General features: G+C 45.9%; 1 protein-coding gene and 1 long non-coding RNA gene across 5 annotated transcripts in view; one reads left to right on the top strand and one right to left on the bottom strand.

Annotated features, from left to right (window-relative positions):
• Nucleotides 1-16376, bottom strand: part of LOC141273827 (uncharacterized) — a 123940-nt gene that overhangs the window by 45312 nt on the left and 62252 nt on the right. The gene's annotated exons all lie outside the window — the stretch shown is intronic.
• The window catches only part of LOC141273825 (uncharacterized), a 100507-nt gene that overhangs the window by 50981 nt on the left and 33150 nt on the right, over nt 1-16376 (top strand). For 2 of the 3 annotated variants that reach the window (XM_073686214.1, XM_073686212.1), the window contains exon 2: nt 4153-4276. In XM_073686214.1, coding sequence (XP_073542315.1) covers nt 4153-4276 — 124 coding nt within the window. Of the gene's footprint in view, nt 1-4152; nt 4277-15077; nt 15465-16376 lie in introns of those variants that run through there. The other variant, XM_073686215.1, reaches the window with a different exon arrangement.

Here is a 16376-nt window from a genome sequence, read left to right as displayed (position 1 = left end):
TCTGCTCTCTTCCTCTGACTCTGCAAAAGACTGACAGACTGACCAGCCTTCTACAAAAGACTTCTCTGCAAAGACCCTGTTCTAAGATGGTTCCCACCTTATATACTCCCTCTATGTGTGAGCTCAGGTGACCAGCACCCAATGAGCTCCTAGCACTACCCAGACTGCTCCCCCTATCTGCCCCTACACTACTGGGATGTTCCACCCCCCCTCCCACTCCAGCCAGGGACAGACGCTGTCGTACCTGCACATTTCTCTAGTGGGAGTACAGTAGTTCTGTCCCCCAGAAATGGGATGTATGTAGTGCATGCAGCTATCCGAGCTCAGTTCCACACTCCATCCTTACCCGGGAGTGGAATACCACACCTCTGGCTTGAGGTGTAATACCCCTGTAGCAGCCGAGTCCTCAGGGTGCTACATTCCCCCCTGGTAAATCACAGCACGTCCTCGGGCTGTAAGAAAAATAAAACATACCAAACATACAATTTTTGCATAACAACATCAACATATAAAACATATCAAACATTATACATTAGCAGCATCATAAAACTTTTCATATAAAACATTCTTGTAAACTTTTCTTGCTCCTCCGGTCACGGTTCAACTTGTGACCGGGTAAAGTGCGACAGTCTCTTTTCTTGGAAAAACATGGTTTCCTATAAAACCAGTAGGGGGCGCTTTAGGAAGCGCAACTATATACAAAGGGAAATGGCCGCTCTCAGTCCTCGGCCAGGTAATGGATAGGGGACACACGGGTAACAGTTCACACTTTTGTCCCAACGGGGAACATATTTTAAATCAGCAACAGTTTTTGGTACCCCGACGGGTAACTATTTACAGTCTCCCTCTACCGTACTTCAATGACGGCGTCCTCCTGCTCTTTCTTGTTGGTTGGTTTCAATTTCAGACCCGTCCGGGTCCTCTTGCTCCTCCTCACACCGCAGCTCCTCCTCCGTCAGGCGATGCACATGGAGGGCGTAGGGTCCTTTGGCACACTTGTGCCGGGTGAAGGTGACCTCGTCCCCTACATACAGGTCACGACCCCTGTGTCCCTCCGGCAGATGACTTTCTACGTCTCTGCGCATGACAAAGACGTCGCCGGGGGTATGGTGGTCTCTAATAAAGCCCCATCCGTGCTGCATATTGAACTTTATCACAGTCCCGGTGGTAGGGGGACCATGAGCTGCACGGGGGTTCCTCCTGGTCCGGCTCTTCTGCTCTGCGCTCCTTATCTGCGTTTGCTGTTCCCGGACCCGCCTCTCTCTCCGCTCCCTCTCGAAGACCTCGAGCTGCTGCCGGCAGCACTCTGCACGCTCCGCTGCAGCCGCCCGAGTTTCCTGAGTGAACCCCATGAGGTCTTCTCCAGTGGGGTCCCACTCGAACTGTGTCTCCTCCAGCGGGGGCGGGGTCCTCTTTACGGGCTTCGGAGCCGGAATCAGGGGCTCGCACATGGGCCTTGCTTTTTGGAGTTCTAGCTGAATATACTCCTGGGGCCATACAAAGGGCTGCCCATCCGGGCACGTATGCTGGGCGAACAGGTCTTCACCCAGGTGCGGCACTCTAGATGTTATGGGCGCAGTGGTGGTAGCGGCGCCCGGGTTGACCAGGCCTTGCGACCAGGCTTGGGGCACCCTAAAGGCAAAGGGCACCGTAAGAACGGCGGCGCCCTGGGTTACTCGGCCCTGCGACCAGGCCGGTGGCTCCGCGGAGGTAGGGGGCGCTGTTGGCATTGCGGCGCCCGGGGGTGCTAGGCCTTGCGACCAGGCCGATGGTGTTTCCTGCTTGGCCACGCTCGGGGTCGAAGCGCGTGACGTCACAGGGGTCGCGGCCGCGGCTTCCGGTTGAGGCCTAGTCTGCGGCGGTGACGTTGCAGCGACGGGCACGGCAGGGGGAACTTCGGGCTCTGCGACGGGGAGCTGGGGCAGGCACGCGGTTTCCCGGCTCGGGGTAGAAACGTCCCCTTTACCTGCCTCCGTTCGTTCAGCTCCCTTCTCGGCGCCGTCTCCGGCCTTGAGTCCTCCTGCACCATCCTCAGAGGCGGTCTGTCTCCTCGTCTCGGGTGGCGTGCTCCGCTGACGGGTTTCGGTCTGCTGGGCCATCTCTCGGCTCCACTCCGCCAGCGTCTCCCGCTGCACCTGGGCCATCCTCCGTGCGAGGCCCTCCAGCGCGGTCTGTGCACACTCCCGATCTCGGGGGAGCTGTGCTAGGATCTCCACTAAGCCTAGTGGGGTTGTTGCTTCCAGCAGGCTCCTGACCACTGGGTCGGCGCTGCCTGTCTCGCCTTCCATCTCCGGGTAGGCTTTCTCTGGACTCCTCTCCAGGCTTCTTGTCTCCGGGTGCGCTCTCTCCAGACTGCTCCAGGCGGCACCCATCTTCGTTCTTTTGTTCTGTCTCCTCCCACTTCGAGGGCGGTCCCGGGGCAACTTGGTGATTGTCAGCTCCAGGGGCAGTTCTTTCACGCTGATGGACACCTCTAGCATCACAGTCTCTGTTGGTGGGGGCGGTTTCCGCTTTTGGCGCCATTCTTCGACCTGGCCCACGATGGGAGGCGGCCTCTTGCCATCCTCTGGCACGCCCATAATGGCGTCCGCTCTTCCAAGGCGGGAAATCTTTGGAAATGGCGGGAATCGTCTCCCAGTGGCGGGAAACTCTGCAGATGGCGGGAAAAAGCTGCAAATGGCGGACAACCGGCGGGAATCGATCTGTGATGGGGTCCGATGGCGGGGACCCTCCGGGACCGGCGGGAGACTTCTTTTTGAGGTAACGGTGTACTTTTCTTCAGGCACGCAGTACCCGGTTGTTGCGGGCACGTTATCCTGCCGACTACGCCAAAGTTGACGCGCCCCCTGGGCCATATTCTTTAGGGGAATACCCGGAGCCGGATCAGATGGGGGTTGTAGTCTCCGAGTGGCTGTGACCCGGTCCGTGCCCAGGGTGTCAAGCTCAGAGTGTGGCAGTCCTACAGATGTTATTGATGTTCTTTAGTGTCGACTACGCCACCCGTTGATTTGCGGTCAATACGGCCGCCGCTGCAGCAGGGTCCGCTGAGGCTGGTGGTGTGTGTGCAGCTCTGGTAGTATAACCCCCAACGGGAGGGGTATAGCCTCAGGGGGTCAGGTGCAGAGGATGGTGGTTGTGGAGGTGCAGTGAGGATGGTAATGAGACTCAGAGTCGGGTTGTGCAGTTCAGGGTTTTTACTTACTGCTGTTGTGCTGGTCACTCCGGCCTTGAGTGACCACCCGAGCCGTGCTGCGTCCACCAGGTCCTGGACTCGGCCAACCCCCAAGTAGTTCTGGAGCGTGGTCCTGAGCTCCCTTTCTGACGTGCCTCCTCTCTGGCCTTCCCCACCAGGGATCCACTTATGTCCGGCTCCCTCGGGCCTCTTGTTGGTAAAACCCTTGTCTCTGGGTTCCCTGACCCTATGCTCGGTTTGCCTTCCAGGTGGATGTAGTGGGTGGTCGTGGCAGATCCTGCCCACGACCTCCGGTCTCTGGCTGAGGATTAATGCCCTCCACCAGTTTGGGATCCGGTACCCTTGTGCCAACTCTTCACCCTCTGGTCTAATTTTGGGTTCTTGGAGTTCCTTCTTCTCCCCCTCTGGGTCCTTCTTTCCCCTCTCTCTCTCTCTTGGCCTTGGGGCTGCTCTGCTCCTCTGCTCTCTTTCTCTGACTCTGCAAAAGACTGACAGACTGACCAGCCTTCTACAAAAGACTTCTCTGCAAAGACCCTGTTCTAAGATGGTTCCCACCTTATATACTCCCTCTATGTGTGAGCTCAGGTGACCAGCACCCAATGAGCTCCTAGCACTACCCAGACTGCTCCCCCTATCTGCCCCTACACTACTGGGATGTTCCACCCCCCCTCCCACTCCAGCCAGGGACAGACGCTGTCGTACCTGCACATTTCTCTAGTGGGAGTACAGTAGTTCTGTCCCCCGGAAATGGGATGTATGTAGTGCATGCAGCTATCCGAGCTCAGTTCCACACTCCATCCTTACCCGGGAGTGGAATACCACACCTCTGGCTTGAGGTGTAATACCCCTGTAGCAGCCGAGTCCTCAGGGTGCTACATATTAATTGCACTAAAAGTTCCAGGATGCAGAAACAAAACCATTCCCTTTTGGCACTAAGTTTATTTCTTTCTGTGTATCAGGTTCCTGTAAGGTGTCAGGACGTCACTGTCTATTTCTCCATGGAGGAGTGGGAGTACATAGAACGACACAAGGATCAGTATGAGGACATTATTGTGGAGAATATCCAGATGCTTGCATCACCAGGTAAGAGGAGACGTTCCTTGTCTTAAATACTGCAACTAATGCACCATTTGTTTTGTGACACTGGATTCAGTGTTACCTTGCCACATTGATTTGATGTATTTTTTTACGCCATTTTTTAATACTTCTGTCCTAAAAAGACCAATAAAATAGTTACATTTTTGATATTTTTAGAAAACCCAAATCCTTGTAACTTTGTTAGTTTCAATTAATTATCACAACTTTGTGCAGCAGAGAGTTTCAAAGTGTTGCTGCTCTTAAGAGTTAAAGGAAATCTGTCACCCCCCTGATATCAGACTTCTACTATGGGCATACAGGTGATAGAAAAGTAAATCTATACTTACCTGTATGGCCCTGTAAGGCAGTGCTAGTCATCATATTGGGGGATACTCGCTGCACCTGGTCAATTAAAGCACACCAGCCACGTTTTCCTGTATTTAACAATCCAGCAGTTTATTACTCTTCATAACTGCTTATAACCGAGTCCAACTCAGTGTCTCGCCGACTTATTACACATATAGTGTCCAGGAGCTTTTCAAGTGTCAGACAAGCCCACTTGGCTCCAGTTACAGCCTTCAGCAAAGTCACTTATACCAATGTCCATATAACGCAGTGTTTTACCTTTGCCGGGTTTTAGCTGCTTCAGTCAGATTTGTTCTGCCACCGCTGTGGCTTTACGGCTTCCCAGATGGGGGTCTCCAGCCCTCGTACCTTCAATGACTACTGGTATGTTTTCACACCTAACATCCAGCCTCTGCCTTCCAGGCCTCACTAGGCCTCACACTCTAACAGTGTCCCACACAGGGAACAGGCCTCACGCCTTTCACACACCTGTTTGAAAACTACCAGAGTTTATATATCCTGTAGTGCACATACAGGACCTGTGCTGATATCACAGTCATGTGATCAGACCTTCTGTGTGCACAGGACCTGTGCGATGTCACAGTCATGTGACCAGTCACCTGGGGGAAGGTACATGGTCAGCCAAAACACACCCTGGACCATTACAGTAATGCCGCAAGCCGCTGCATTACAGGCCCATAGCAGAGGTCTGATTGCAGAGAAATCTGATTTTATAAAGTCTGTTTTACAGAGGCTTGGTGTCCGGCGGGCACCAAGAAAACCTCTCCTATCTGCTTACTATTCACCTAAATCGCCGCCTCTGTGCTAAATTACCATATTCCCTCCTCCCCTGCACGTCACAGGGCCCTCCAGCCCCGTTTAGCTGCTATTGCTGCTCTTAAGCTGTCGGATCACAGGATCCAACCTTCTTTAGTGTCCCTGAGCTTCTCCCATGGGACACCGTTCAGTTTGGACAAGTTTATGCGGCCATGCTGCCACCAGGAACTGTCATTATTTAGGAGCATATCACCTAGGCAACTAGGAAGCAGTAGTGCCTACCTGTACAGTTCAAGATGAGACAACCTCTTTAAGAGTCCCACTCTGGTAATGATTGCTTTCATTTAAAATAATCCCTGGAGGTAGATTCTAATGCAGATCAGTTCTAGGTTAGGCCCATAGTCCTGGACAGCTCATTTGCACATATAAAAAACGTGGATTTCTCTGGAATAAGGCATTGTCTCACAGATATCAAGGTATCAATGTATACACCTTCCTATGACCTACATTCCCATATAGATGGCTTAACAGGGTGGATCCTACTGACAGATTCCCTTTTAATACCTAATTGTGTAATATATTATTCTTAGGTATTAAATGGTTGTCCAGAATCGCAATTGATTTTCTTCATAATAATAAGTATCAAATAACTGGGGTCCCTCACTATTCATGAGAAAACGGGTAGCATATGGTAGCTGACATATGTGACCCCCTTTTCATTCAAACAGGGCACTTGGAATCCCTGTTACTGTGATCAGTAGGGGTCATAACTAGGGTATAATCAAGGATTCAGGATGCTGCAGCCTACATGACACCTCAACAGAACAAGCATAAAAAAGATAAATGAAAACCAATCTAGACAGAGTGAAATAGCTGAGACAGCATAGCGAGCATCAATTGTATCTTATTTATATTACTCACTTATATAGCCCCATTATTTCCACAGCACTTTTACAGACATCATCATCTTTGTCCCCATCTTTTGTGGTGCTTACAATCTAAATTTCCTATTGTTATTGCCTTTAGACTGTGGAGGAAACCCATGAATACACAGGTATAACATACAAACTCTTTGCAAATGTTGTCCTTGGTGGGACTTGAACCAGCGTAGCAAGTCTACAATGCTAACCACTGAGCCACTCTGCTGCCACTGTTATAAAAAAGCGAAGTAATAGTGAGGCTAAAGAATTAAAAGAAACCTGTCTCTCGATTTCACCCCACCCAGCTCCAGTGATTGACAAGTCTCAGAGAAAGATATCTATGCCTGTAATAGTGCAGGCAGTCTCTGATTCATGCTGTCCACAGTTTAGTCAGTATGAATTGAGTGTCAAGTCCCCTTTAGTACGCCCCCTTGCTGATGCTTTGTTATACAATTATTTTCATACTCCAAGACAGTGTCTATGTAAAACATACTGTACAGGTTACATTTAAGGGTTCTTAGTTTCTGGGATCACTTTTAAATCCCCTTCTGTAATATTAACTGGTTCAGGACAGCCCACTGTACATAAACGTCGGCGCTGCCTGGGCTCTGTGCAGCGCCGACGTTTAAAAACGGTGGGTGGTCCCGTAGCGCTCAGGTCCCCCAGGGTCCTGCAAGCGCTGCCGTTCCAGTGCAGAGCGATAGCTCTGATAGGGGACATCACCGGGACCTGATTGGATCAGGTCCCAATGATGTTAACCCTTTGCTATCTTCTATATGCCGCGATCTATAGTGATCGCGGCATGTAGAAGATAGTGAGAGGAGAGGGGGTCGTCAACTTACCTCTCCGACGGCCCCCCTGATATCTTCCAGGACCTTCCGTTGTTATGGCAGCTGGAGGTCACATGACCGCCTCCAGATCTGCCATATATGGTGTCCTGCTAGGCTTAGCCTGCAGCTGAAGCCTGGCAGGAGACACAGTGTGAAATAGTCAGCGAAGATGTCATGTAATGTAATACATGTCTATTACATTGCATGACATCAGTGATTAGAAAAATAAAAATTAATGACCCATACAGGACTAAGTAAAAATGTTAAAAAAAGTCTAAAAAATGTTTTCAAACTGTTAAAAAAATTCACAAAATAAATAAAAATAAATAAATAAAATATTAAGCCAATAAATTCGTATATTTATGCAAAAACAAAAAAAGTACACATATTTGGTATCGCTGCGTCCGAAACAACCCGATCTATAAAACTGTCACACTAATTAACTCCTTCTGTGCACACCGTAATAAAAATAAATAAAAAACTGAGCAAAAAACTATGCTTTTTCATCATATCGCCAAACAAAAAGTGGAAAAAAATGCGATTAAAAAGCAAAATGGAAATAAAAATGGTACCGCTGAAAATCTTGTTCCGCAAAAAAAAAGCCGCCATACAGCTCCGTCAGCCAAAAAATAAAAAAAGTTATAGCGCTCAAAATAAAGTGATGCAAAAAAAATATTTTTTCTATAAAATTGTTTTATTGTGAAAAAGCGCCAAAACATAAAAAAATATACAGTGAGTGTAGTATCGCTGTAAACGTACTGACCCGAAGAATAATGCTGCCTTATCACTTTTACCACACGCAGAACGGCATAAAAAAAAACCTCAAAAAACAATTCCTGAATTGTTGGTTTTTGTTAATTTTACCTCCCAAAAACGGAATAGAAAGCGATCAAAAAATGTCACATACCCAAAAATGGTACCAATAAAAATGTCAACTCATCCCGCAAAAAACAAGCCGTCACATGACTGTCGGCCGAAATATGGAAAAATTATAGCCCTCAAAATATGGCGATGCAAAAACTAGATTTTGCAAAAAAAAAGCGTCTTAGTGTGTAACAGCTGTCAATCATAAAAACCCGATATAAATCTGGTATCTCTGTAATCGCACCGACCCGAAGAATAAAGTAATCTCATCACTTATACCGCACGAGGAACGGCGTAAAAAATAAATAAAACCAATTCTTCACCTGCTACTGATTTGTTTATTATGTCTCCCAAAGATGGCAGTAAGGCTTTGCTCACATTTATCCTGTGCTCTGCGCTGAGCACTTACACCAGAGTTTCCATGTAAATCTCTGAAATACGTGAATCAGACGGAACCCATGATTCCCTGTAATGAGGCAGATATAGGCCACTGTGGATGCCATCTGGCCTGTGATCCCACGGTGTCAGTTTTTTTAGGTGTGCATAAAAGTGCGGTTGGCCACAGTTTTGTGCACTTCTGAAAAAAAGGACACCAGAGTCTAGAGTAACTCTGCTGCCTCATTACAGTGAATGGATCCCGCAGGGGTTTCATCTGAATTACATCAGTTGGAAATTTAGATGGAAACCCCGATGTAAGTGCTCAGCCTAGAGAGCCGGATAAATGTTACGTAAAATGTTCCCAATAAAAGCTTCAGCTCGGTCCTCAAAAAAAGCTAGTCCCCACTCAGGTCCGTTATCTGTTAAAAATATTCCAAGTTACTGGTAGCAGAAAGACTCTGGAAAAGCGAAATGGCCCTTGCCCCCCAAAAGAAATCCAGAAAATGTTGTGCTCCCAAATCGAAATGCCTATTCTACAATAATTTGTTCTCCAATTGTCAAATAGCGCTCCATCTCTCCCAGATCTAGCCGTATGGCTAAGCGGTACGATACAGCCACATATGGGGTATTGCCACTTTTAGAAGAAATTGTGTGACACGTTTCGGCACCATTTTTACCCATTGCCCTGTGTGAAAATGTAAAATCTGAGGGTAAAACATTTTTTCGTGGTAAAAATATAATTATGTTTTTTTCACTGCCCAATGGTATAAATTTAAAAATTAAAAAATACTCCCTACTTCCCTAGATGAATTCCTTGAGAGGTGTAGTTCACAAAATGGGGTCACTTGTGGGGGTTTCTGCTGTTTCGGCATGTCAGCGACTCTTCAAATGTGACACGGTGTCTGCAACCTATCCCAGCCAACATAGCACTCCTTTCTCTTCCGAACCCTGCCGTACACCAAAGCAGTGGTTTTCCCCCACATATGGGGTATCAGCGTACTCAGGAGAAATTGCACAACAAATTTCATGGTGCAATTTCTCCTGTTACCCTTATGATAATGCAAAATTAAGGGATGATAAACCTTTTTGTGGGAAAAATGTGAAAATTTAATTTTTACAGCTCAATATTATAAACTTCTGTGAAGCACCTTGGGGTTTCAATGCTCACCACTCATCTAGATAAGTTCCCTAAGGGGTCTAGTTTCCAAAATGGTGTCACTTGTGGGGGGTTTCCACTGTTTAGGCACACAGGGGCTCTCCAAACGCAACATAGCGTCTGCTAATTATTCAAAAAAAATTTACATTCAAAAAGTCTAATGGCGCTCCTTCCCTTCCGAACCCTGCAGTGCGCTCAAACAGTGTTTTCCCTCACATATGGGGTATCAGCGCGCTCATGAGATATTGCACTACAAATTGTGTATTCCATTTTTTCCTGTTACCCTTGTGAAAATAAAAAAATTGGGTCTGAAGTAACATTTTTCTGAAAAAAAGTTAAATGTTCATTGTTCTTCCACATTCCCAAAATTCCCGTGAAGCACCTGAAGGGTTAATAAACTTCTTGAATGTGATTTTGAGCACCTTGAGGGGTGCAGTTTTTAGAATGGTGTCACTTTTGGGTATTTTCTGTCATAAAGGCCCCTCAGTCACTTCAAATAAGATGTGGTCCCTAAAAAAATGTTTTTGTAAATTTTGTTGGAAAAATGAGAAATCGCTGGTCAACTTTTAACCCTTATAGCTTCCCAACAAAAAAAATTTTGGTTCTAAAATTGTGCTGCTGTAAAGTAGACATGTGGGAAATGTTATTTATTAACTATTTTGTGTGACATATCTCTCTGATTTAAGGGCATGAAAATTCAAAGTTTGAAAATTGCAAAATTTTCAAAATTTTCGCCAAATTTCCAATTTTTTTCACAAATAAACGCAAGTGATATCGAAGAAATTTTACCACGATCATGAAGTACAATATGTCACGAAAAAACAGACTCAGAATCAGGCAAATCCATTGAAGCATTCCAGAGTAATTACCTCATAAAGTGACAGTGGTCAGAATTGTAAAAATTGGCCCGGTCACGAAGGCAAAAACAGGCTCTGGCGCGAAGTGGTTAAAGGGTGTTTGTCAGTAAGATCAACCCTCCTAAGCCGTTTGGACATGCAGATTATAGACCGAACGGTATTTATTCAACTTTCTGAGATCCAATGTCTTAATACAGAGAAACACACATTTTTCTTAATATATAAATGAGCTGTTCAGATCTCTGGGCCAGACATGGATCTCCCATCTGCCTCCAGAGATTATTTTTAGTTAAATGAGGCATTACCAGTGTGAGACATGTAATGACTGACAGTCTGCTCTCCTGAAATACATATCTCACACTTGTAATGCCCTTTTTAATTTAAAATAATCTCTGGAGGCTGATTCTCAGGGAGATATATGTCTGGCCCATATCCTGGAACAGCTCATTTACTTATGAGAAAAACATGATTTCTCTGGAATAATATATTGGATTGCAGATATCAAGGTATAATTTTATTCAGCTTTCTATTACTTATATGCCCAGATGGCTAAGGAGGGTTGATCCTACTGACAGAATCCTGTTAACACATTTGCTATGCTCTAGTCTTATGGACAGGTGCTATCATTAAAAATCGGGAGGGTTTGGAGTCTGACTTTCTTTTTTTTAAGGTGGCCTCACTTCTTGCTAGAAGAAGCAGCTGTCATTAAATTGAGACATTACTTCATATTCTTGTCAATTGTGATTGGAATATCCATTTTAAATCCAGGAATCTTAACAAATAACAATGGCTCACATTTATTAATAATGTTTTTTTTTCAGTTGGAGAGAAATGTTCCTAAATTTGTGCATTTGGAATTGTCTATTTGCATTTTTCCTTTACATTTACTAAGAGCAGTGCTACATTTGTGCCCTTAGATGTCTGCCAGTTTTAATAGTTGAGGCTAAAGCTAGTTTTTTTTTTATATTGGAGCAAAATTTTGGTAATTTTTCTGTGATTTGTTAAAGGGGACCTGCCAGCTGATACATGCTGCCCTAAACTTGCGCAGCATGTATCACCCACTGGCTGTAGTATCCTAGCCATGAATGTCTGTCTTTGAAATGTTGAGTCATTTCAAATAAAAACATGCTTTTAATAGCCTCCAGGGACCGAGACGCACTATTAACTAATCTTACAGGCGGGTGCCCGGCGGCTTGTCCCCTGCCTGCTGACAGTGACTGACAAGCCTCTTTTATACGCGCATTTAGGCAGAGGCTTGCCAGTCACTGCCAGTGGGAGGGGAGAAGCTGCTGGAGACCTGCCTGTAAGCTCCGTCAATAGTGCAGCTCGGTCCTCTGCAGCTATTAGAAGTATGCAGTGTTTCAGAGACAACCATTCATAACTGGCATACTACATCCAGTAAGCTGTGTCAGCTGACAGGTTATGCATTGGGATCAGTAATGTAGGCCATTGTTTGTAGTCATTTGGTGTGTTCTACAGATAAATCCAGTAAGAAGGAAATACTAGAGAGATTTCCAAGGCTTCTATCTTCCAAGAGTTATGTGGAGGAAGATTGTGATATCCCACAGGATGATCAGGTAGATGGAACTAAAGGCCCCGTCACACTTAGCGACGCTGCAACGATCCCGACAACGATACCACCTGTCAGGGATCGTTGCTGCGTCGCTATGTGGTCGCTGGTGAGCTGTCAAACAGGCAGGCTCACCAACGATCAGGGGAGCAGCGACATCATGGAAAGAATCTTTCCACGATGTCCTGCTCCTGGTTACTAGCCTGCTGAAGCAGGAGCAGGCTGGTAACCATGATAAACATCGGGTTACTAGGGGCACATGCGCACCTAGTAACCCGTTGTTTATCATGGTTACCACGCTGCTACAGTGAGCGGGAGGTTACCGCTCACTTTAGCAGGCTCGTAACCATGATAAACATCGGGTTACTAGGGGCACACGCGCACCTAGTAACTCGTTGTTTATCATGGTTACCAGTCTGCTACGGTGAGCGGTTACCGCTCACTTTAGCAGGCTCATAACCATGATAAACAACGGGTTACTAGGTGCGCGTGTGCCCCTAGTAACCCGATGTTTACCATGGTTACCAGCCTGATCGCTGCTCCCGCTGGTCTCACACAGCGATGTGTGCTGACCAGCGGGAGGGCAACAACCAAAAATTGGTCCAGGACACTTTGCAGCGATCAGCGACCTCACAGCAGGGGCCTGATCGTTGCAAAGTGTCACACATAGCGACATTGCTGGTGAGGTCGCTATTGCGTCACCAAAACCGTGACACAGCAGCGATCTCGCTATGTGAGACAGGGGCTTAAGTAGTACTGAGTGCTGCATGGTGTTTTACCATTGGTAATTTAATGTTATTTTACTCTTCATCCTTTATTTATACTCCTTAAAGGGCGATCCTGTCAGGGGGAGGAGGAAACTTCTATATATAAATAGATGCCTTCCACTCCGACACTGGTGTTTTCTGTCTTGGAAGTTGACCTGTTCGAAGCGCTGCTGTTTTTGATACTCCACAATTATTCTAAAGTTGGGGGACTAGATGCAACCAAGCTGCAGAGAGCCATTAATTTGTGCTGCCTCTAAGTAGCTCTTGCTATGTAATTCTCCTGGCTTTAGTTCCTTCAGTTTGGCTTCTTTTTGGACTTCCAAAATGCCCATATTTTCATTAGGTTGTCCCTCCCTCTCCTTTCCAGAGGGTTCAAGCATTGTTTTTTTTTTTTTAAAGGGAGTCCTTCACCAGGTTTTTGCCAACATAATGTAGAGACAGAGACCTTGATTCTAGCGATGTGCCACTGACTGGGCTGCTTGCTGTAATTTTGATGAAATCACTGCACAAGTATATTTTAGAAGACTAGAAAACCTGTTGCCATGTAGTTCTCCATATTCATGAATACTGTATAACCCCGCCACATCACTAATTGGCATCATTCTGCCTATGGTGTGTACACAAAGAGCTGTCAATCGGTGGTGTGGGTTATACGCAGCTCAGCAGAGAACTGGTAGGTCTGCAGCAGATAAAACCATTGAGTATATCAAAACTGCAGCCAGCAGTCTAGTCAATGAGACATTACAGCAATTGGGGTCTTTGCCCCTACATCAGGCTGCTCTCAGATGAAATGGCAAACACTTGGTAATAGATTCCCTTTAAACATGTTTAGACTTCAGGTAGGCATTGGCTAGGATAGGTAGTGCTATACACTTGATTATGTGACCTTGACATGTCTTAGATGACCTATTCATGTTCACATATTTGAGAAGGCTGTGCTGTCAGATGCCACAAAGTCCTTTGGAGTTTTGGCAATGTAGAAGGCATTGGACCCCAGTTATATCAAATGTTTTTTTACTCCAGTCTTTGATGGCCACCACTGCAATATTTACACGTATTTTTGAGGCAACTTGTGCTGCTGGTAGTCTTACAAAATCAGTCTGGACTCCTCACTAGACTGTAGAATATTATCATCTGGAGGACGGGGGAATCTCAGACTTCAGTTAGGGGGATCCATGCAGGTTCTCTTGTATATCATGGTACTGAGGAGGAGGGGTCCTTCACATAGCAAGGAACATCCCTTTGCTTTTCAAGAGGCTTGTTTCCATCTAAAGGGATCCAACATGAAGGTGATTTCAGACCTTACTACAAAAGTAGCCCACATACACAAGCAGGGGAAACAAGAACCCCTTAGTTTTTGGAAATGGCCTCAAAGCTTTTGCAGCCATGTCCAATTGCAAAAAAAGAGGAACTTTTTTTTAATCCTTTTGACTCCCAGACAATAACATGAAATCTTGTGCTTAAAATTTAAACATTTAAATTTCTATCCCTTGCTCTAATTCTGAGAACCCTATAGTGTAATATACCCCTCTTTATTAAGAGTAGAGTGTAAAAGATGGTCCAATAGAGAGCTACAAAGAAACTAAAACTTGTCCATACATTTAGATTATGGTGCATGTATTAATGTTGTACAAAATGCCTCAACGCTTTTCTCCCAGTGTGTATGATGTGTGGTCACATCAGGAGCCTATTAGAAGCTAAAAGCACTTGGTAGGACTAGGGGTGCAGTAGTGGCCTTTAGCTTAGGCATAATTGTATGGTAACTGAAGTATGGATATACATTCTACGCCTGAGTCTAAGAGACCAACAAGTAACCATAGTAAATAGTGTCTATAATACATTAGATGTAATACGGCATATTTGGCCATGATGTAACCAATGTAAAACTTAGTATTAGAACTTAAAAGGGTTGTTTGAGCTTTCTTGAGCTTTAGCTTAACTAATGACACGCATCCGATTTGCGCAAGTTAAATGCCGCTATCAAAGATTGACAGTCGCAAGTGGATCGCAATTTCAGCCACGGCTGTTAAAGGCACATGACAACTGATCAAATCAGGTGTCAGGAAAAATGCGGTGGAGCCCGCCTCAAAGGCAGGGAGACTACCTTGGACATACCTATACGTCCAAAGGGGTTAATACTTAATTTGTGTATTTAGGTTGCAGAATGCTGACAGTTTGTAATATACACACGGTCAACCTTCTACACCGTTGCTTAGATACCAAGTTCAGCATGTGACCAGCCTCATTCCTGATTCTGGAGTAGCTGGTCACAACCCGACTAGTGGTTTCCTGTCCAGAGGCTATATGTAACATCACAACTGATGTTACACCCAGTCTCTGTAGACACTCCTCCCTGCAGCTCTGCTCCTCCTGCTGACTCTCCGCAGTGTGTGCAAGGCATCACTGGCTCAGGACTGCAGGACAGCCATAACCTGACAGGAAGAACATATTGTATATTCACAGCACTGACCAGGAGAAAGCATACCTTTCATAAGAGCCAGAGAACCGAAATATAGCGATGTATAATCACTGTTATCCCCCTGCCAGCGCTGTGATTATACATTATGTTCCTGTTAACAGTTGATTAGGAAAGCTCTGTGCAATCAATTTCTGCTTTCACACAGCTCTTGCTGTGATTCTAGCCTGACATTCCCACCCAGCCGAGCCGAGCAGCTGATTTCCCCTCTTCCTTCCAGCAGCATCACAGCTATCCGGCTATGGAGCGACAAGGTAGGGGTTGGGCTAAGTGGAGGGGTGCAGCCAGAAATAACCAGGGAGAAGGAAAGCAAGAAATGATGGAAGAAGTGACAAGAGAGGCTGGTGAGAGGACTGTAAATAAGAGACTGACTGTCTCCTACTTGCCTTTCCCCCCTTTTTTCTTGCACTGCCCTCGTTTTTGTCTGGCTGCAGTATATTGAGACTGTATGCCACTACTGTATGTCATTTATGATAAATTAAAAGAGTTGTCTGGTCTTAAACAACAAGTCTGCAGTTACTATGCGACTGCAGAGCTGTGAATCCTCACATCGTGTGTACTATGCTCTGTAAGGATTCTCTGCTGCCATATGACCGCAAGAATGCAATATGCAAACTCCCAGCCAGAATCCAACTAGATGGGCGCTTCCTCGCTCAATGCTCTTGCTTTGAGTGAGGCTGGAAATAGTCTAGTCTGATTGTGGCCAAGAGTATGCATATCACATGACTGCCATTTCTGTCACGAACACCAGAGAATCCTTACAGTGTATAGTACGCATGATGTGAGGATTCACAAGTCTGCAGTCGCATAGTAACTGCAGACTTATCGTTTTTAGACCGGGCAATCCCTTTTAAATATATAATTGTATGTCCTCTTCTATTGGCTGACAGCTTATGGTGTTAGTCTGTCAGAAAAGCACATGTTAGACTTAAAACAAAGGAAAAAAAAATAATATATATTAATGCCCTATGACAGATATATCCGTCATGGAGCGTGTCAGGGACTTTTGAGCTGGCTCGGAAGCAGAGCCACAGAGGCAGATTCCAGCTATATTATGTAGCTGACATCTGCCTCTAACAGCAGCTATTGGTGTCCACCGATTGATGCTTTTAATCTCTGAACGCCCCTGTGCTTGTCATCTCCTCTGTGGCATCCAGCCTATGGCT

The sequence above is a fragment of the Phyllobates terribilis genome, unplaced genomic scaffold, assembly GCF_046119375.1.
Source record: "Phyllobates terribilis strain yellow unplaced genomic scaffold, ASM4611937v1 Scaffold_5__5_contigs__length_657084704, whole genome shotgun sequence".
Classification (NCBI taxonomy): domain Eukaryota; kingdom Metazoa; phylum Chordata; class Amphibia; order Anura; family Dendrobatidae; genus Phyllobates; species Phyllobates terribilis.
The sequence above is the reverse complement of the archived record's forward strand: the minus strand, read 5'-3'. Positions and strand labels throughout refer to the sequence as shown.